This window comes from Notechis scutatus, chromosome 5 (assembly GCF_049901735.1).
Source record: "Notechis scutatus isolate UNSWTSFEM ecotype Mainland chromosome 5, rNotScu1.2, whole genome shotgun sequence".
In the NCBI taxonomy this organism is placed as follows: Eukaryota; Metazoa; Chordata; class Lepidosauria; order Squamata; family Elapidae; genus Notechis; species Notechis scutatus.
In genome coordinates, this window is record NC_142013.1 from 2,352,961 (window position 1) to 2,375,093 (window position 22,133).

General features: G+C 45.5%; 1 protein-coding gene and 1 long non-coding RNA gene across 2 annotated transcripts in view; one reads left to right on the top strand and one right to left on the bottom strand.

The window, feature by feature from the left end:
* Positions 1–22,133, top strand: part of C2CD3 (C2 domain containing 3 centriole elongation regulator) — a 90,237-nt gene that overhangs the window by 55,460 nt on the left and 12,644 nt on the right. Inside the window, exons 25-32 of the mRNA XM_087965947.1 lie at positions 5,297–5,438; positions 6,846–6,910; positions 9,017–9,207; positions 9,652–9,752; positions 11,345–11,467; positions 12,548–12,747; positions 16,285–17,365; positions 20,694–20,799. Of these exons, the coding sequence (XP_087822073.1) occupies positions 5,297–5,438; positions 6,846–6,910; positions 9,017–9,207; positions 9,652–9,752; positions 11,345–11,467; positions 12,548–12,747; positions 16,285–17,365; positions 20,694–20,799 (2,009 nt within the window). The remainder of the gene's footprint in view (positions 1–5,296; positions 5,439–6,845; positions 6,911–9,016; positions 9,208–9,651; positions 9,753–11,344; positions 11,468–12,547; positions 12,748–16,284; positions 17,366–20,693; positions 20,800–22,133) is intronic.
* LOC148130336 (uncharacterized) lies at positions 7,161–8,888 on the bottom strand. The gene is made up of 2 exons (XR_015749694.1): positions 8,790–8,888; positions 7,161–7,266 (listed from the first exon to the last, which is right to left on the bottom strand). It is a non-coding gene; the product is annotated as an uncharacterized LOC148130336 (long non-coding RNA).

The following is a 22,133-nucleotide window of genomic DNA, read 5'->3' on the forward strand; positions in this document are numbered from 1 at the left end:
TGTAGAATAAAAATGCAAGGGTTTGCAATTCAGCCAAGCTGGAAGTAGGAGGAGGTGATCCACGAAATAACCCTTTGTTCTGCTTTTGATTCCGCTGACCTTAATTCCTAGAATTTCCTCCCACAACCAGTTGTTGTCTTGGTCCCCTTGCGCTGCGCACACCGAGGCTGTTTCTCAAAAAAAACACCTCCCGATTGTTCTGTCCTGATGCGCTCCGATAATTTGTGCCCAATGCCAGCACAGCTAGATTAAACTGGATTGATCGGAATGTACTTCACAATACTCCCAACGTATTCAGGAGAATTCTCCTATTATTTTTAATTTGCCCTTTTTTGGTAAAAATCCATTCTGGTCTGGTGAATATAAAGTCATTTTAATCTTCCTGCAATTATTGAAGCCTATATCTTACCGTCTGCATTTAGTAGCAATATTGGTCTCTAGATATATTTTTTTTAATTTGTGTACTATCTGATTCTTCTTTTTGATATTCAAGTTATATTTGCTTCCCTCCATGTATTTGGTATTTTGGCCTCCCACAATACTTCATGGTAAGCTTTTGGTTTGTTTGGGGATCGTCATGTGTGTGTATGCATGTTGGGTCTGGTCTGGGGGTTACGTGAATTTCGTTGTAGGCATACTGTGTATATACGTACAATGACAATAAAGAATTCAAAATAAAATTCAAATTAAAAAAAAAATCATTGTAAACTTCCAACATTGAAATACCTAAACCAGGGGGGGGTCTTCAAACCTGACAGCTTTAAGACTTGTGGACTTCAACTCCCAGAATTCCTCCTTCAGTTATGTTAGCTCAGGAATTCTGGGAGTTGAAATCCACAAGTCTTAAACTTGCCAAGAGCCTTGCTCTATACCTTCAGACAAATGGCTGTCCACTCCAGCTTCTTCTTAAAAAATCTCCAGTGATGGACCACCAACAATTTGTAGAGGGAAGCTGTTCCACCGGTTAATTGTTCTCACTGTTGGTAAGTTTCTCCTTAATTCCAGGTTGGCTTCTCCCCTTGATGAGTTTCCATCCGTTGCTTCTTGTCCTGCCTTCAGGGGATTTGGAGAACAGATTGACCTCCCTCTTCTTTGGGGCAGCCCCTCAAATACTGGAGGGCTGCTATCATGTCATCCCTAGTCCTTCTTTTCTTTAGATTGGCCATACCCAAGTTTTTGGGTATACCCAAGTTTTTGTCTCCAGGCCTTTAATCGTCTTCGTTGCTCTTCTTTGCATTTTTTCCAAAATGTCAGCATCTTTTTTTTTTTTTTTTGTCTAATGCAGTGACCAAAACTGGGTGCCAGATTCAGTGGTGGGATTCAAAAAATTTTTTACTACTGATTCTGTGGGCGTGGCAGGGGAAGGATACTGTAAAATCTCCAGTCAGAGGTGGTATTTGCCAGTTCTCCAGACTAGTCAAAATTTCCACTACCGGTTCTCCAGAACTGCTCAGAACCTGCTGAATACCACCTCTGGCCGGATTTCAGGTGTGGCCTTACTAAGGCCTTGTAAAGCGATACTAACACTTTTATTGAATTCTGGGCGTGGTAGTCCACAAGTCTTGAAATTGCCAAGGTTGGACACTCCTGTTCTAAAACATGGCACGGTAATACTTGACCTAAAGCAGTGGTGGCCAGGGGTGGGATTCTACCAGTTCGCACCTATTCGCTAGAACCAGTTGTTATTCTAAGCAGTTCGGAGAAGAAATTAGAAGAAATTACAGGGCTAATCCTGTAAGGAAGGCAGGAAGGAAACATTCTGGTGTTGCTTACAGAAACTGCCTCTCCGTTAACCCTTATTACATTCTTGGCAGGACTAGACTTCCTGTCTTAGGAACTTCTCTGGAGTTTTTTCCCCCTCCTTTGCTGGTACTTTGCTTGTGTGGAGTGACCATTCAAAGTTACAATGGCACTGACAAAAGTGACTTATGACCGTTTTTCACACTTACGACTGTTGCAGCATCCACACAGTCATGAGAGGCCAGGCGAGGAGATGCGTGCCTCGATGTGAGTGGTATTGAGTTGGCCACACCCAGCCAATAACATGACCACCAAACCACGTCCACTCAGTCACATGACCACCAAGCCACGCCCACCAACTAAGCCACGCCCACAGAACCAGTTGTTGAAAATTTGAATCCCACCCCTGGTGGTGGCTAACCTTTTTCGGCTCCCGTGCCGATAATTGCGCGCACTCCTGTGCCAGCACCCAGAAGGCAATGCATGCTGGGGGGGGCCCCCATGTCCCCTGTGTATGCGTGTGCGATGCCCCCCTTGCACTCCGCACATCTGCGCATGTGCGCGAGATCCCCTCATGCAGCATGCGGCTCTGCGCATATGTGAGCATCTCCCATACACACACACCCTGCGCCTGCGCACCAGATACCCGACAGTCAGCTTTCAGGCGGCGGTGCGCATGCGCAGTGGGGCTCTTCCGGACGACCTCTCGCATGTCGGGGGGAAAAGGCTCTGCGTGCCACTTCCGGCACACGTGGCATAGGTTCGCCAACACGGACCTAACATATCTTGTAGGCCTCGATAGAGTTCTGCCCAGTTCTCCTGGATTAATCCACGGACCATCCTCCCATAGTTCTCCCAAGAAAGACTTTGGATCAACACGCGGCTTCCAAAAGCTTGACGGCGGGTTAAAGAACAGTTGGGAAATCATTCGCAGACTTCCCTCCCCTGGCTCAAAGTACCACGGCCCTCCTCATCCTCGCACTGCTAACACCTTCCTCCTAAGTTGTTGGTTGTTGTTGTTTTTTCCACCCCCTGCTTTCAGGAAGAAGCAGTAACCGCTTCAGCAAATTCTGTTTTTCAGAAATTTGTTTCTGAAAGTTATGAAATAAGGCCAGACGTGTCTGACCTGCAGGCTCAGCTTGGATCAGAAACCATGAAACTGACCAGTTGTTACGCAGGGGCATCTGTGTAGGGGGGAGAGATTGATCAGAAAATTAAGGATTTATACTTGGGGGGGGAGGGAGGTTCTCGATTTACGACCATTGGGTTGAAGTTACAGCGCCACTAGGGGCAAAAAAGGGACTTAACGATGGTTTTTCGCACTTACGACCATTGCGGCATCCCCCCCTGTTCACGGGATGAAAGCTCGGACGCTTGGCAACGGACTCAGATTGATGATAGGTTGCGGTGTCCTCGGAACTCACGTGATCTCCCTCTTTGGTGACCTTCTGATCTGCAGAAGTCAATGGGGGAAGCCAAATTCATTTAATGACCGTGTGATTAACTTAACAGCTGCAGTGATTCATTTGACCACTGTAGCAAGAAACGTCTTAAAACAAGGCAAAACTCGCTTAGCATCCATGTTACGCACCTAAGAATTACAATGATTCACTCAACTGGTCTGTTCTTTTCTCTTTTCTTCTAATTCTATTCTATTAATACTCATTTCATCTATTTTGTTCTATTATATTCTGTTCTAATTATATTCTAATTCTTATTTCACTCTAACTCTAATTTATTCAATTCCATTCCATATTTCTATTCTATTCTATTCTATTCCATTCCATATTTCTTTTCTATTCTATTCTAATTCCATATTTCTATTCTATTCTATTCTATTCCATATTTCTATTCTATTCTATTCCATATTTCTATTCTATTCTAATTCCATATATCTATTCTATTCTATTCCATATTTCTATTCTATTTCATATTTCTATTCTGTTCTATTCCATATTTCTATTCTATTCCATATTTCTTTTCTATTCTATTCTATTCTATATTTCTATTCTGTTCTATTCCATATTTCTATTCTATTCCATTCCATATTTCTGTTCTATTCTAATTCCATATTTCTATTCTATTCCATATTTCTGTTCTATTCTATTCTATTCTATATTTCTATTCTATTCTAATTCCATATTTCTATTCTATTCCATATTTCTATTCTATTTCATATTTCTATTCTGTTCTATTTCATATTTCTATTCCATTCCATATTTCTGTTCTATTCTAATTCCATATTTCTGTTCTATTCTATTCCATATTTCTATTCTATTCCATATTTCTTTTCTATTCTATTCTATTCTATATTTCTATTCTGTTCTATTCCATATTTCTATTCTATTCCATTCCATATTTCTGTTCTATTCTAATTCCATATTTCTATTCTATTCCATATTTCTGTTCTATTCTATTCTATTCTATATTTCTATTCTATTCTAATTCCATATTTCTATTCTATTCCATATTTCTATTCTATTTCATATTTCTATTCTGTTCTATTTCATATTTCTATTCCATTCCATATTTCTGTTCTATTCTAATTCCATATTTCTGTTCTATTCTAATTCCATATTTCTGTTCTATTCTATTCCATATTTCTATTCTATTTTATTCTATTTCATATTTCTATTCTATTCTATTCTCATTCTATTCCATTCCATATTGGTCAGAGCCATAGCTGTAGAGTTTTCTTAGAAGAGAGTCCAGGATTTTGCAATATAAACCAGAAGTGGGCAGATTTGCTTATTTTTATATAATAACTTCCTTTGGACAAGGATGAGAACATGCCTTAGTTGAAAGTACAGTGGGCAGGTGTCTGGAAAAAGACAGCCATTGGTGCAAGAGAAAAGCCATTGGTGCAAGAGAAAAGCCATTGGTGCAAAAGGCCACCCAGGGCAGAAAAACAGAATTAGCTTCCTAGGAAAAAAAAATTAATACTATTATCTGGAGTTTTTTTTTAACTCCTCTGGTCACTAGAGGAGAATCTGCAATGAAATGCAACTACAGGAAACAAAGAGGTTGTAAATCCTGGACTTACGACCACAACTGAGCCCCAAGTGCCACTGCTAAGCAAGACAGTCATTAAGTGAGGTTTACGTCCTTCCTTGCCAGGTTTGTTCAGTAAATCACTGCAATTACTACCGTGGTCATTGAGTGAATCTGGCATTGACGCTGCTTGTCAGACATTGGCAAAAGGGGATCAGAACGACACTGGGGCCCTGCAACTGTCATAAGTACAAGTCAGTTGGCAGCTGTTCGAATTTGGATCACATGACCTTGGAGAAATACTGCAATGTCATAAGTTCCTTTTTTTTTTTTCAGCGCTGTTCTTAACTTCAAACAGTCCCTAAACAAACGATTGTAAGTCGAGAACTACACGTACAGAGAGTCCTCAACTTACAACAGCTCGTTTAGGGACTGTTTGAAGTTGCAGCGGCACCGAGAGATCCCTTCCAGATCTCTTCTGATTGACTTCTGTTTCTTTGTGATCGAAATTGTGGTAGAACGCAAAGCAGTGGCTGCAAACTGATTCTAAATCACTCGCTTTCAGGGAGTACTCGTCTTGCAGAGCGGGGAGTAACGTCACCCTGTAGCTACGTGTCCTTCGTGGCCACTGATGTCGATAACCCCATCACCACCCCAACAGTAGAAAACACAGATTCCCCTGTTTGGGAGTTTCAGCAGCAGACAAGGTAATTTCAATTTCACTGTACACATGTTGTGCATTGACAATAAATGTTTGTTTGATTGATTGGTTGGTTCGTTGCATGTAAGACATCAGAAGTATTGTCACAAATATGCCAAAGACCTGTCCCAAAGGTGCTTTTTCAGGAAGCAACGGGACTTTTTCTTTTGAAGATGTTTTGCTTCTCCTAACAGGTAACAGATAATCAGAGTTGGAAGGGACCTTGGAGGTCATCTAGTCCAACCCCCCGCACCCAAACGGGAGACCCTACACCATTTCTGACAAATGGCAGTCCAGTCTCTTCTTGAAGGTCTCAAGTGATGGCGCTCCCACAACTTCCAAGGGCAACTTCTGTTCTGTGGGTTGATTGTTCTCCCTGTCAGAAAGTTTCTCCTTATTTCCAGGTTGAAAAATCTCTCCTTGTTCAGTTTCCATCCGTTATTCCTTGTCTGGCCTTCGGGTGCCTTGGAAAATAGCTTGACCCCCCTCTCTCCTCTCTGTGGCAGCCCCTCAAATCTTGGAAGGCTGCTATCCTGTGTCCCTTGGTCCTTCTCCTCCCTAGACTAGCCAAGCCCAGTTCCTGCAACCGTTCATTGTATGTTTGAGCCTCCAGTCCCCTAATCATCCTGGTTGCTCTTCTCTGCCCTTTTTCTAGAGTCTCAACATCTTTTTTATAATGTGGTGACCAAAACTGGATGCAGTACTCTAGGTGTGGTCTTACTAAGGCTTTATAGGGTGGTATTAGTACTTCCCTTGATCTCGATTGTATCCCTCTGTTAATGCAACTTAGGATTGCATTGGCTTTTTTGGCTGCTGGCTCCTATTTAGCTGGTTGTCCACTAAGACTCCAAGATCCCTCTCCCAGTTCCTGCTATTGAGCCCGGTTTCACCCAGTCTATAGGTGCACTTTTGGTTTTTCTTGCCTAAGGGTAGGACTTTCCTTTTCTCTGCATTTTGTAAGATAGGGCCCAGGTTTCTTGTCTGTCGAGATCCATCTGGATCTTGAGCCTATCTTCTTGGGTGTTGGCTATTCCTGCCAGCTTAGTCTCATCTGCAAATTTGGTAAGTTCCCCTTCTATTCCCTCATCTAAATCGTTAATGAAGATATTGAAGAGTCCTGGCTGGGCCTAAGACGGAACCTTGTGGCCCCCCACTGCTGACTTCCCTCCATGTAGACTTGGACCCATTAGGAACTACTCGTTAACTACGGTTTGCCAGCCAGTTGCGAGTCCATCTAGTGGTGGTGCTATCTATTCCATTTTTTTCTAGCTTACCAAGGTTGTGGTAGATTGTGGTCTCCTTTGTCGAATGCCTTGCTGAAATCTTGATTGTGGTCAAAAACTTGCCTGGAAGTGATGTTTCCTCCAGCTATCATTGAAATATATTTCTGATTTCTTTTTTTGATTCTTTGCAGACTCTCCAAGGAACTCCTGCTGGATTCCCAGAAAACTCTGGTCTTCAAAATATGGCATAAAGCAGGTACCCCTGTCACTAATCGGAACTCCTTTGCAACAAGCAATGTCTCACCGTAACATAGCAATCTTTCGTAAAAACTGATTGACTGAAAGCTATCTGCCTATCCATCCTTTGCTTGTTGATGTTTATTGTTGCTGGTGTGTAGCTGTAAATGGGTACAGGTAATCCTTGACTTACAACTGACTTTAACTTGACTTTGTCAGAAGATTCCTGTGATGACCGGGGCGTGGCACAAAGGCAACACAGTCAAATAAGCAATCAGAGTCCCTTTATTATCTCCAACTTTGCCCCCAATGTCCAGGTTACCTTCTGGCTGGAGAAAAAACTCTCCCAGGAACAGCCTTTAACTGTAGAAAATTCTGTCCAAAACGAGGAACACACAAACTGTAACTAAAAATCCAAACAAACCAAGCTGAAGTAATTAGCTTGCTTGGGCAGGAGGAGGAATTTCAGACTTGAAAACATGGCAAAGCTCACATAGTTGGGAAGACGCCAGGAACACAGATAAGCCACGACGATACCAGATAAATTCAGGTTTGCTCCCAACAACTTGCTATGCTCAGCTTCCCGTTTTAAACACTTGTGTTCCCAGCTGCAGCTAATGAAGGGAATCAGGGCCCTTTCCTCCCCGTAAGCCAGGCAACCCACGTTGCTCCCTTCTCCGTTCCTCCCTGCGTGCCGTAGGATGAAGAGGGGGTGGGCCTGGGTCTTCCTCTGAACTCCCTCTCCCTTGTTCTACCTCTCTCCTGCTCTGCCCAGCCGGACTTTGCCCTTCCCCAGTTTCCTCCACAGCCAACAGAGCCACACTCCCGCTCCCTGTCAGCTGCTCAGCCTCCCCCTCCGAGTCACATTCCGACGGGGGCATGACAATTCCTAAGAAAGTTGCAAAGGACAGTCCTGGGACCTTGGGATGCTACACCATCCAACATAAATATATGCCGGTTGCTAAGCACCCAAAAGTATGTTCACATGACTCCTCTGGGGATGCCGCAACAATCATAATAAGTGTGAAAAACTGGTCCTGTGACTTTTTTTTCCATGCCGTTGTAACTTTAGAGTCATTAAATGAATGGTCATTAGTCAAGGACTGCCTGCACTGTTAACTGGTCAAGTATTTTGGCTGCCCTGTGTATCTTAACTTGGATTTTTAAAAAATGGTTTTTAGAATGCTTTTAAATCCTTTTCATTGTTTTTTATACTTTGGGAATTGTAAGTCACCCAGAGTTATTGATTGAGATGGGTGGCTATGGGGAAGGAGGGAAGGGGAGGGAGGGAGGGAGGAGGGAGGAAGGAAGGAAGGAAGGAAGGAAGGAAGGAAGGAAGGAAGGAAGGAAGGAAGGAAGAATGTGAGGGAAGGAGAAGAAAGAGTGGGAGGAAGAGAGGTGAAAGAAAGGAGGAGAAGGGAAGGAAGGAAGAATGAGGAAGGGAGAAGAAAGAGTGGAAGGAAGGGAGGTGAAAGAGAGAAAGGAAGAAAGAAGGGAAGAGAGGAAGGAAGGAAGAATGCGAAGGAAGGAGAGGAAAGAATGGGAGGAAGGGAGGTGAAAGAGAGAAAGGAGAAGAAGGGAAGGAAGGAAGGATGTGAGACAGGGAAGAGTGGGAGGAAGGGAGGTGAAAGAAAAAGGAAAAAAGAAGGGAAGAGAGGAAGGAAGGAAGGAAGGAAGGAAGAATGTGAGGGAGGGAGAAGAGTGGGAGGAAGAAAGAAGGGAAGGAAGGAAGGAAGGAAGGAAGGAAAAAAACCAACCAAACAAATGGATAAATGTCTTCTCTGTTTGAAAATGAAATCTTCCTTTTCACAAAGCAAGGGAAAGATTTTTAATTCCCAATTGCTTCCAACTAACCAAGTTTGGGGGTGTTTTTATTGCTACTCAAAATATGCCTATACCTGTAATCTGGAAGAAGGCAGATTAAACCAGAGCCTCCAAAGTTAACATCTGATCATTTTCTACTCCGTCGATCGCCTTTTCCCTCAGTTAGGGTCCATTTGGCTTTCTTAGCAGGCCGACGTTTGGAACTGGAGGGGGGGGTCCCAGCCAAGGTTTCTCATGGCAAGGGGCGAATTTTAATTGCTGAAACGTCTCGCCTGCTCCTGACACGCCGTTTTCCCTGCAGACGTTGAACGGGTGATCGGGTTTGCCTCCGTGGACCTCTCCCCGCTGCTGTCCGGCTTCCAGTACATCTGCGGCTGGTACAACATCACCGACCTTAGCGGGCAGTGCCGAGGGCAGGTGAAAGTCGCCGTCTCCCCGCTCGAAAGCATCACTCACCTGAGAGAAGAAAGGCAGGCAAGAAGGAGCCGCCAGGTAAAAATGCCAGAATCCTCTCTACGTACCATTCCCCGTTTCTCTTTTGGGAGCCTTTTGTGCTGCGCGGACAAAACGGCCTGCGAAAGATTTTCTTCCTTTATTGTTTTATTTATATTTATTTATTTATGTGTTTATTTATGGGGTTATTGTTTAACGAATTCACTGCTTCGTTTATTCTTTTATTCATTCATTTATTCTTCTATTCATTTTTTGCTTTCTTCTTTTCTTTAATTAATTTTACTGGTTTATTTATTGTTTGATTCATTCTCCAGGCTCCTGAACTGGTCCCTGTTCTTCCCCACTATTCGATTCCGCTGCTGTCTGCACCGGCTGCCGATGAACCGCAACCATTGCATACTTCTGGCAAGCTACTTTTGCCAGATTGCCCGATTGCAGATGGTTGCAGATTCCCACCTTTAAGGCCCTGTTTTTGTTTTGCAGGCAAAGGACCCGTATCCTTCATTCGCATCCTTCTCCACAAGAGCCACCCCCAAATGTTCAGGTTCTCCGTGGAAGAGTCTGGAAGCTTCCAGTCATGCGAGGTAAAGACAAAACCAGAGGCACAGTAGATGTTTCCAGGGCTGCAAAACTACCCCCTTATTTCATCCCAGGCATTTATTGGCAGGGGCATTCCATTGATTGTGGATCTGAGGTATTTCCCCAAATTCTGATACACTAAAATTTCAAATTAGGCCTCCCCTCTTGTGTCACTTAACAGTGAGATGGGCTGCCTATACATTTAAATGAGTGAATGAATGAATAAATGAATGAATGAATATTCTTTACCAATAGTAGAGAATGTATGAAGCTCGGGGTTAGACTCTGGTTGCTCTCTGAGCATGGTTGCTTTCTTGCAGACATTTCATGACCCAACAAGGTAACTTTTATCAGTGCTAGAAGGGATTTGTAGAGAGGAGGAAGAAGAGGAGGACTGTGGAGTCCTTGGTGCCCTCCAAAGCTGGGTGGTTTTCTTGCAGACATTTCATGACTCAACTAGGGAACATCACCAGTGCTGTAGCATTAATATTTATACAGTTATAACACCGATGATGTTCCCTAGTTGGGTCATGAAACGTCTGCAACAAAACAACCCAGCTTTGGAGGGCACCAAGGACTCCAGAGTTTTCCTCCTCCTCCTCCTCCTCCTCCTCTACCTCCCCTTAGCACTGATGACATTACCTTAGTTGGCTCATGAAACATCTGATAGAAAACCACCAAACTCACAGAGCATCAAAGACCTCACAGTCCTCCTCTTCCTCTCTGCAAACCCCTTCTAGCACTGATGACGTTACCTAGTTGGGTCATGAAACATCTGCAAGAAAACCACCAAGCTTAGACAGCGCCAAAGACTCCATTCTCCTCCTCCTCCTCCTCCTCCTCCTCCTCTCTGCAAACCCCACTCCTTTCTAACAGTGATGATGTTACCTCATGAAACATCTGCAAGAAGAGAACCAAGCTTAGAGAGTACCAAGGACCCCACAGTTCTCCTCCTGCTCCTCCTCCTCCTCCTCTCTGCAAACCCCACTCCCTTCTAGCACTGATGACATTATCTAGTTGGGTCATGAAACATCTGCAAGAAAACCACCCAGCTTAGAGAGCGCCAAGACTCCATTCTTCTTCTTCTTCTTCTTCTTCTTCTTCTTCTTCTTCTTCTTCTTCTTCTTCTTCTTCTTCTTCTTCTTCTTCTTCTTCTTCTTCTTCTTCTTCTTCTTCTTCTTCTTCTTCTAATTCTTCTAATTCTTCTTCTTCTTCTTCTTCTTCTTCTAATTCTCCTCCTCTTCCCTTTCTCCTCCTCTCTGCAAACCCAATTCCCTTCTAGCACTGATGATGTTCCCTAGTTGGGTCGTGAAAGGTCTGCAAGAAAACCACCCAGCTCACAGAGCACCAGAGGACCCCCACTTTCTTTACGGCTGCTTCATGGTACACGACTGCACACATCTTCAAGCTACCCTACCTCGTTGTGTCCCGTGTTTCCACATGATGTGTGTGTGTTTTCACTGCTGTACAAGGGTGTTCGGTTAAACCATGTTCCCTTGGGTTCTTCCTTTTTCTTCCCTTTCGATTGGGGTTCAGGGTTTTTGGGGAATACATTTACCACAAGGGCTTTTCTATCTTCGCCTGCGCTCCTCCGCAGGGCCGGGTCCCGTCACACGGAGCACGTGCTGAACGTCCGTCGGTTCCACACGTCGTTGCAGCAAGCGGAGGAGAAGACGGACCCGTCCCTTTCCTCCCACACGTCGCTCTTCAGAGCGCTCAGGTGAAAAGACCCGGCAAGGTTTCGCACTCACGTCCCAGTGGGCAGAGCAGGGGACTCGGGAGTAAAAAGTCCCCATAAAGGATTTGAGGCAGTCCTCGCATTCAGTGGCCGTTCCAAGTTACGACGGCCCTGGAAAAAAAAGTGACTTGGGACCCTTTTTCGCCTTTAACGATCATCTCAACGTTGGTGGCCTCCTTGGTCACGTGATCAAAATTTGGATGCTTGTGCAGGAGGTCATCAAATTACGACCCTTCCTTTAGAGTATGCTCAAAAGTTACAACGGCACGAGGGGAAAAAAGAGATTTACGACCGTTATTCACACTTATGACCATGGCCACACCATGACATCATGGTCAGGTGATCAAAAATTGGGTGCTTCCGACAAGCAGTCGTGGGAGCCAGACAACAACTGCAATTCTTCTATTATTTTCTATTCTATTCTATTTTCTGTTCTATTATTTTCTTTTGTATTTTATTTGATTCTCTTCTATTTTCTATTCTCTTCTATTTTCTGTTCTATTATTTTCTATTCTATTCTATTTTCTGTTCTATTATTTTCTATTCTATTTTCTCTATTATTTTCTTTTGTATTTTATTTGATTCTCTTCTATTTTCTATTCTCTTCTATTTTCTGTTCTATTATTTTCTATTCTCTTCTATTTTCTGTTCTATTATTTTCTATTCTATTTTCTCTATTATTTTCTTTTGTATTTTATTTGATTCTCTTCTATTTTCTATTCTATTCTCTTCTATTTTTATTCTCTTCTATTATTGTCTATTCTCTCTTCTCTTTTATTTCCTCTTCTATTATTTTTTTCTATTCTATTCTATTTTTATTCTATTATTTTCTATTCTATTTCTATTCTATTAATTTCTATTCTATTTTCTCTTCTCTTCTATTTTCTCTTCTATTTTTATTCTATTTTCTATTCTATTTTTATTCTATTTTCTATTCTATTTTTATTCTATTATTTTCTATTTTATTATATTCTATTGTATTATTTTCTATTCTATTTTCTGTTCTCCATATTTCATATTCTATTCTATTCTATTCTATTCTCTATTCTCTTTTTATTCCAGAAAAAACCTGGACGAGCTGGACGAGATCCAGAGGTATTTCAGCGGAAAACTCACCAGACCTCTGCCAGACTTGAACGCTCCTTGCAGCGCCACAGAGGGTCTTGACATCCAGACACCTTTCTCCAGGAGGGTAAATCTAGAAGAGGACCACCTGCAGAAGAAACCCATTCAAGTTTCTCAAGTTGGCAGCCAGAGTGTCGGTAAGTTGTCCCCCATCTGGCATGGCGGTGCCAGTTACCTTCTGAATGGCTCCGGAGAAGTCAGCAATGACCGGTACAGTGCTATCAAATTTGGTAGTGGACATAACCTAGGTAATCCTTGACTTAACCACAACTGAACTCAACAGATAATAGATAATCGGAGTTGGAAGGGACCTTGTAGGTCATCTAGTCCAACCCGCCACCCAAGTGGGAGACCCTACACAATTTCTGACAAATGGCAGTCCAGTCTCTTCTTGAAAGTCTCAAGTGATGAAGCTCCCACAACTTCCGAGGGCAACTTCTGTTCCATGGGTGGATTGTTCTCACTGTCAGAAAGTTTCTCCTTATTTCCAGGTTGAGTCTCTCCTCGTTTCCATTGCTAAGCGAGACAATATGTTAAGTGAGTTCTGCCCCCATTTTACAACGGAAAGTACGAAAACTGCACTTCTCTTTGCAAAACAAAATTTGAAACGGTTTGCAAACATTTTTTTTTAAAAAACAGTCTGGCCTTGGTTTGGTTCCTGCAAGAAAACGATAACGTGTGTGTGCTTTGAAATTAAATAGTATTTGTGCCTAGAAAAGGCTGTCCCAGCATATCTGTGTGATTGTGTATTTCTCGTTTCGCGTCCTTCAAATCGGCAGTTTTAGGGGTTTAAGTTAAAGAGCCCCAGCCACGTTCTAAGTGTGTCAGAGCAGTGGTCGCCAAACCAGTGGGCCGGGGACCACTGGTGGTCCGCAGAGAAATGTTGCCCCCAAAGCAATTAATCCAGGCTGCGCGGGAACACAAGGCTGCGCTGCCCACATGGCCCGCGGGAACACAAGGCTTGCGTCACTTGCATTGCGAACAACACGAGGTAGTGAGGGGAGGGGGGAAAGGGCGGAGGGGGGGACTTACCCCACTTGCCCCACGCGCCTGGCCTGGCCACTGGGCTGCTTCTTTCCACTTCTTTCTTATTCTGCTTTTGGCTGCACGCAAGGAAAGTAGCAAAAGACTCTCTTTCTCTACCCCAAACTCTGCCAGAAATGATTCTTTGGGACCCTGCAAGGCCTCCTGCTCCAAGAGGCTGCACCATTCTGGTGGAGTTTGGGGGAGAGAAAGAAAGACTTCTGCTGCTTCTGCTGTTTTCCTTGCATGAAGCCAAAAGTCTCTCTCTGTCTCCCTAAGAACGGAGCTGGAGAGGGTATCCTGCGATCCCAAATAAAGAACGATCTATCGGTAGGAAAACGGGGTGTGGAATTTTCCTACAGACTTTCTTGGGGATTTTCCCAGGATCTCCGGCCTGCAGGATTTAAAATGATGAGTTTGGTGGTCCCTGAGGTCCAAAAGGTTGGCGACCCCTGTGTCAGAGCATTCAGTTATTCCTGATATAATTGTGCACCAAAGGATCCGCCGTGCTGTATTTCTGTCTGACTTTGATTTTGGAGTTTTCTTTCTCTAATTTAGGGTCACAGCTCAAAGAACCATCAACTGGAAGTGAGAAACAGGCCCTGCTAGGACAGAAACTTTTACACTTTTAAGCTCAGAAAAGAAAGAAAAAAATACCTTTTTTAATTCAGGAAGAAATGTCTCATACCTATCCCAAAAAAAAAAGTGGAAAAAATTGTTTCTAATGCATGTAGTTTTCGACTTACAACCATTAATTTAGTGACATCCAAAGTTACAATGGCATCGAAAAAAGTGACTTGTGACCGTTTTTCACACTTACGACCGTTGCCACCTCCCCAGGGTCACATGATCAAAATTCAGATCCCCTTTTGTGACTTTCTGACAAACAAAGTTGATGGGAGAACCAGTGTGATGACCCAAAGGGGCGTGACACAAAAATAACAAAGTCACCAAAGTAGAATAAATTCCCTTTCATACCTCCAACTTGGCCCCCAATGTCCAATTATCCTCGGCTGGATAACGAACTCTTCCAAAAACAGCCTGCGAAGGAAAGAATTGCAGTCCGAACCCAAAGTAAAGATAATTAGAAATTTAGAAAAACCCAACACCAACCACACTGAAGTCATTAACACGGCAGACCAGGATGATAAATTGCAGATTTCCACAAGATAATGCAACACCCACAGTTGGGAGGACGCCAAAACCCAGATAAGCCTTGACCAAGATAATGCACGCTTTGCTTCCAGCAACTTTGCCATGTGCAGTTTGCCCTTTTAAACAGTCTTCCCAGCTGCAGCCCATGAAGGGCATCAGGGCCCTTTCTTCTCCCATAAGCCACGTTGCTCCCTTCTTTGTTCCTCCCTGCGTGCCCTAGGGTGAAGAGCGGGTGGCCCTGGGTCTTTCTCTGAATGCCCAGCCAGCCTGTGCCCTTCCCCCGTTTGTTCCACAGCCACCGGAGCCCCACTCCCACTCCCTGTCAGCTGCTCAATCTTCCCCTCAGAATCAGACTCCAACAAGGGCATGACAACCAGATTCACTTAACAGTCATGTTACTAATTTCACAAGCGCAGTGATTGTTAAGTTGTTAAGTGAATCACTGCAGTTGTTAAGTGTAATGCCCCTGACAGAGTCTGGACAGATGAGGAAGCTGAACAGCTGACAGGGAGAAGGAGTGTGGCTCCGTTGGCTGTGGAGGAAACTGGGGAAGGGCAAAGTCCGGCTGGGCAGAGCAGGGAAGAGGTAGAACAAGGGAGAGGGAGTTCAGAGGAAAACCTAGGCCCATCCCCTCTTCATCCTAGGGCACGCAGGGAGGAACGGAGAAGGGAGCAACGTGGGTTGCCTGGCTTACAGGGGAGGAAAGGGCCCTGATTCCCTTCATTAGCCACCGCTGGGAGAAGAGTTTAAAAGAGATGCAAGCTGAGTGCAGCAGCTGCTGGGAACAAACATGAGTTTATCTTGTGTTGACTGTGGTTATCTGCATTCCTGGCTTCTTTCCAACCTTGTTGAATTATTGCCGTGCCTTCACATCTGGAATTCTTGCTTCTGCCCTGCCAAACTAATTGCTTCAGTTTGGCTTGTTTGGACTTTAAGTTACTGTTTGTGTTTACCTTGTTTTGGACTTGATTCTCTGCCGTCAGTTCTCTGCTGTTCCTGGGAGATTTTTTCTCCAGCCCAGAAGGTAACTAGGACATTGGGGGGCAAAGTAGGAGCTAAGAAAGGGACTCCTAGAGATTAATCTGACTGGGTTGCCTTTGTGCCACGCCCCTTTGGGTCGTCACATTAAGTTAGTAGCAAGGTCGTTAAGTGAATCTGGCTTCCGCCGTTGACTTTGCCTGTCAGAAGGTGGCAAAAGGGGATTGCGTGACCCCAAGGACACTGCAACCGTCATAAATACGAGGCACTTGCAGAGCCATCCAAATTTTGATGGTGTCACCATTGGGGGATGCAAAATGATCGTAAGTCCCTTTTTTTTTTAGTACCATCGTAACTTCAAGCGGCCGCTAAGTGAACGATTGTGAGCCAAGGACGACCTGTATTAATTTTGTCCTCGTTCTTTGCACGTTTAACGCCACCCTGGTATCGTAGGCAGTTGCCCGGATGCTGAAACCTTCATGCTTTCCGCTTTCCTGATTGCTTTTCTTCCAATTTAGATCGACGGACTAAGACGACAAGCCACCCTGAAGAGACCTCACGAGGCCATGAAGACGGTCACAGATTCTCCAGCGCGGACCAGGCCCTCCGCGGGCAGGAAGATGGCGCCACCAGAGCCCAGGTGCTCAAAGCCCCCTCAAGCAATGAATTCTGGAATGCCGGGGTAGGTGAAGAACCCGTAGCTGATTTCGGGGAGTCCCCTTCTGCAGAAGACCTGCGGTATGGATTCTTTGACCCCGCGGATTCCCCCAGGGCCCCTCCCTCGGGATTCCTGCCTGGGATCCGGAGGGAGGAAGACTCCGCTGAGTCCCCCAGCGAGGAAGAGTACGACGAGGCCATCGTGGAACCGAGAACGCTGAACGAAATCACCACCGTGACGGACAAAACCAGTCCCTGGTCCAGCTTCCTGTCTGAAGCCGAGCAGGAGCCAGTCCACCAGGCCCAAAGGACGAAGGGCGGGGACTGTTCGCCAACGGAGAGCGCCCTCAGAAGGAGCTCCGCGTCCGACGTGATCCAAGAGGGTCCTTTGAGCGCGTCCAGCCTTGCTGGATCCAGAAACAGCCCTTTCAGAGAGGAAGACGGGGACAACAACGCTGAGGGAGAAGAACCACGACTTGGAGCTGAGGGAGAAGAACCACCACTTGGAGCTGAGGGAGAAGAGCCACAACTTGGAGCTGAGGGAGAAGAGCCACAACTTGGAGCTGAGGGAGAAGAACCACAACTTGAAGCTGAGGGAGAAGAGCCACAACTTGAAGCTGAGGAAGAAGAACCATCCACCGCAGGGCAGGTGGACATCCAACAGGTTGGCCAAGAAAGATCAACGGAAGCCAAGGAAGGAGGACCTCCAGAGGCATCCTCCACGCACAACGGTGGAGGAGACTTTGTGAGAGCACGGAGGATCCCTCCAGGAGCGACAGAAGGAAGAGGAAACCGGCCCAGAGACCCCCAGCAGGAAGAAGGAACGAATGGGGAAGGAGAAGAGGATCTCCAACTCTGGCCCCCGTTGCAGGAGATCGAGGCCTCCTCCGGAGAAGAGGACGAAGACCCGCCGGAAGAGTTCAACGCGCCCATCATCCCACTGTATCCTTTTTTTGGCAACCTTCTCAGCTACGCAAAGTGCCCTCTCGTCTTCGAATAAGATGAGGGTGTGTCCATGAGGAAGGCTCTTCCTTCCACTTCTTCTGCGCGGCCCTCGGGGGCTGCCGCAACCGGCTCTCTTCCTCGAGGCGACTCTTCCGCGGTTGAGGAAGGTTGTCCTAGCTGACGAAGCTGTGAGGGGCCCCTCGGTGCTCTCTTGAGTTTGGTTTGTTTTCTAGGGTCAGATGTTTCGTGATCCAAACCAGGGAACATCATCAGTGCTGGTTAATATTATCATTTAGCACTGAGGATGTTACCTAGTGTGGTAATGAAACGTCTGCAAGAAAACTACCGACCTCAGAGACCCCAAGAAGCCCCTCCTTTCTTCCTCCTCCTTTCTTCCTCCTCCTCCTCCTCCTAGAGACCCAAGAAGCCCCTCCTCTTCCTCCTCCCTCCTCCTCCTCCTCCTCCTCCTCCTCCTCCTCCTCCTCCTCCCTCCTCCTCCTCCTCCTCGCCACAAACTCCCCTCCATTCTACCATTGATGATGTTCCCTAGCTGGGTCATGAAACATCTGCAAGAAAACCGTCAAGCTCAGAGAACATCAACGGCCCCATAGTTCTTGTCAGAAAGTCACCAACAGGGATGGGGACACTGCAACGGTCATAAGTACATGCCAGTTTCCAAGCGTCCGGATTTCGATCACGTGACTGCAGGGAGGCTGCAACGGTCGTAAGCAGTGGTGGGATTCAGATTTTTTTTACTACACGTTCTGTGGGTGTGGCTTGGCTTGGTGGGCGTGGCAGGGGAAGGTTACTGCAAAATCCCCCTTCCCTCCCCACCCCACTGACCTGCTTTCCAGCTCCGTTCTCCTGTGCAGGGCAACCAAAGGAGACCCAGCCGATCAGCTGGGACTCAATGGGAGGCGGAGAATAGATGGGGTTGGCGGGGCCAGTCAGAGGTGGGATTGGCCGGTTCTCCGAACTACTCAGAATTTCCGCTACCGGTTCTCCAGAACTGGCCAGAACCGGCTGAATCCCACCTCTGTTCATAAGTGTGTGAACTGCTCCTAAGTGACTTTTTTCAGTCCCATTGTAATTTCGAACATTCACTAAGCAAACTGGTGTAAATCAAGGACTGCCGGTTTCTGTTTTAAAAATAAAAAAACACCCATAGTAAAAAAAACAACACCTGTAGTAAACAATGGATTCACTTAATGACCATAGCCTTTGTTTAACATCCATGTTGTCCACTAGATCACCCTGCTTTCCCTTAACGACCACTGCCATAAAGGTCATAAAAATTGGCTGTGGTCACATGCCGACCCACTTAATGTAATTGCGGGCTCAATCCCAGTCATAAGTCGAAGACTACCTGTACCCCTTGCTGGTAGCCATTCATAAAACAGTTGTTGGCTGTGAGGCACTTTCTCCTTGCTAAAACCTTCCGCACAGCCTTCCTCGGTATATAGTAGGACCTGCCAGGTATGCGGGACTACAATTCCCAGCATTCTTAGCCAGCAAGGACCAAAGTCTGGGGGAGAAGCCCAGGCTCCAGGGCTCAGAAATTTGGACCTTTGGCCTCTGCTGTTTCCAAGAAAAAAAGAACAAAGTTTTATCAGTTTGATTTAATGATTACTAATATCCCAACTCTTCTCTTTCCAAGAACAGAAGGAAGTTCCTGCACCCTTGGAGGAAAAATCTTGAGTTTTGCAGGCAGGAAGTCCTGAATTCAGCCACCCAAACTCACCCAGGAGACCCAAGAACAGGTTTACAAGTAGCCTAAACCAGGGGACGCCCACCTTTTGGATCTCAGGGAACCCCCAAACTCATCATTTAAAATCCCGCGGACCAGAGACCCTGGGAAAATCCCCCCAAAAGTCTGTAGGAAAATCCCCACCCCATTTTCCTCCCGATCGATCGTTCTTTATTTGGGATCGCAGGATACCGTCTCCAGCTCCGTTCTCACGGGGGGAGAGAGAGACTTGGGGCTTCATGCAAGGAAAGCAGCAGAAGCCGCAGAAGTCTTTCTTTCTCTCCCCCAAACTCCGCCAGAAAGGAGTCTTTGCCGGCGCAGCCTCTTGGAGCAGGAGGCCCTGCAGGGTCCCCGGGAGTTGAAGTCCACAAGTGTTAAAAGTTGCCAAGTTTGGAGATCTCTGCTCTAAGCCATCATTCCTTGACAGAGCAAAAGCCCTTCAGGAAAAGTCACCCAGATTAAATTGTTTGGCATCCACAGATCAGATCAAGTAGAAGATAATGAGGAAAATGTATTTGCTTGTATGTTTTTATTCCTTGCCTCTTTATGTTTATAAAGAGTTCTAGACAGCAAATATACTTAATACTCCTTCCTCCTCCTATTTTCCTCACAACAACAACCCTGTGAGGTGGGTTGGGCTGATAGAGAAGGACTGGTCCAAAGTCACCTAGCTGGCTTGTACTTAAGACAGGACTAGAACTCCCCGTCTCCTGGTGATTGGCCCAAAGTCACCCAGCTGGCTTTCATGCCTAAGGCGGGACTAGAACTCACCATCTCCTGGTGATTGGCCCAAAGTCACCCAGCCAGCTGGCTTTCATGCCTAAGGCAGGACTAGAACTCACCATCTCCTGGTGATTGGCCCAAAGTCACCCAGCCAGTTTTCATGCCTAAGGCGGGACTAGAACTCACCGTCTCCTGGTGATTGGACTGAAAGTCACCTAGCCAGTTTTCATGCCTAAGGCGGGACTAGAACTCACCATCTCCTGGTTTCTAGCCAAGCGCCTTCACCACTATATCACCCTGGCGGTCTGATACCGGTCGTAGTCATTCTAGACAAGTGCCAGCTCTAGGTTGTATCAATTTATTTAGTAAATTTATACGCTCCGCATTTGGAGACAACGTGGGAAATAGCCCGACTTGGCTAACAGAGATTTTCAGCCATCTTGTTCTTAGCAATAGCGCTGGCCCTTAGACTTATATACCACTTCACGGTGCTTTACAGCCCTCTCTGAGTGGTTTACAGAGTCAGCCTCTTGCTCCCCAAAATCTAGACCCTCGGTTTAATGACCTTGAAGGGAAGGATGGAAGGCTGGGTCAGCCTTCAGCTGGTCAGGATCGAACTGCTGGCGGTGGGATGGAATCAGCCTGTTGCATTGTAAACCCTGCGCCATCAGGTTCGCTCCTCCCTTCCTTCCTTCCTTCCGCCCTCCCTTCCTTCTCTCCCTCCCTCCTCCCCTTCCTTCTATCCTCCTTAGCAAAGTTACAGAGCCCCAGTAACTTCAAACACTCACTAAATGAAGCGTCGTAAGTCGAGGACCATCCACCCCGCCTGTTCTGTTCCTTAATTCTGTTCCTCAGATCCGAGCCGATTATGGTGCCCAATTTCTTCCTTCCTCCACAGCATCTGGAAGTCTCCATGAGGCTTCTCAGCGCTTCCTCCTCTCCCCTGGCAGCTGCTCATAAAGTAAGTATTATTATTATCATTATTATTATTATTATTATTATTATTATTATTATTATTATTATTATTATTATTATTATTATTATTATTATTATTTTACTTGTTTTATAACTTACTACCTCGATACCCATGCTTCGCGAATGAAACTATGTGGTCGGGCTTAATTTTTGGAGAGTAAAATCGGGGGTGGGAGTGGAAATCTGCTTCTGCCTACCAGCATCCATCGGTATTCATCTGGCTAACGTCCTGTCAGTGTGTGAGAGAGTTGAGGGCTGTTTGGAAACTGAAATGGTATTTGCTGGGTGAGCAAGAAGGAGACAGCAAGGAGCCTGGGCGTGGCTTACCTCAACCGTTCTGTACTGAAGCTGCTTGGTGCTCTGAAACAGAAACTCCTCTGCTTGTGTTTTGCATTTGGAGCAGATTTCTTTCCAGGTGGGGTGAGGGGAGTAGAACTCCTTAGCATCAGAGCGTGTTAATAATAATAATATAGGAAATATTAAGGCTCTGGTGGTCATTTGGAAAAATCCTTTCTTAGTCGAGCCCCTAGAAGCCAAGAGGAACATACAAGCCAAACTTCAAGTTTGTAGGTTTTACGGTTCTGGAGATTTTGTGATGATGCATGAAGGGTATTTTGCTTTTATATATATAGATAAGTCATCCAGAGTGCCCTTATCTGGGTGGCATAAAATTGTAATAGGCAAGTAAATAATAAATGAAATAAACCTGGGAGCTGTTTGCATTTTCTTCTCTGCCTTGCCTTCAGCCCTGAATATAGAGACAAAACTACCGTCCTTCTCCAGACCTTTATAGATGTAATTTCCACGTAAACAGGACCAAACTTGATTTGGCAAGGGAAGGGATCTCCCGAAATCCACTGATCCATCAGGGATCCTACTAACAGTCTCTTAGCATTTAGCACTTCAGCCATGACACCGGGCAATCCTAGAGCCAGAATTAGTTCAACCTTCAACCTCCTGAAAATATTCGTTTCAAAAAGTTGTGGTGTTCTCTGAGCTTGGTGGTTTCCTGGCAGACGTTTCATGACCTAAGTAGGTAACATCACCAGGCTAGATGGGGGTGGAGTTTGTGGAATGGAAGAGGAGAGGAGAAGGAGAACTGTGGGGGGGTCCTTGGTGCTCTCTGAGCTTGGTGGTTTCCTGGCAGACGTTTCATGACCCAACTATGTAACATGACCATGCTCGAAGGGAGTGGGGTTTGCGCAGTGGAAGAGGAGGGAGGATAAAGACTGTGGAATCCATGGTGCTCTTTTTGCAGATGTTTCATGACCTAACTAGGGGAACATCATCAGTGCTAGAAGGGAATAGGTCGTAGAGAGG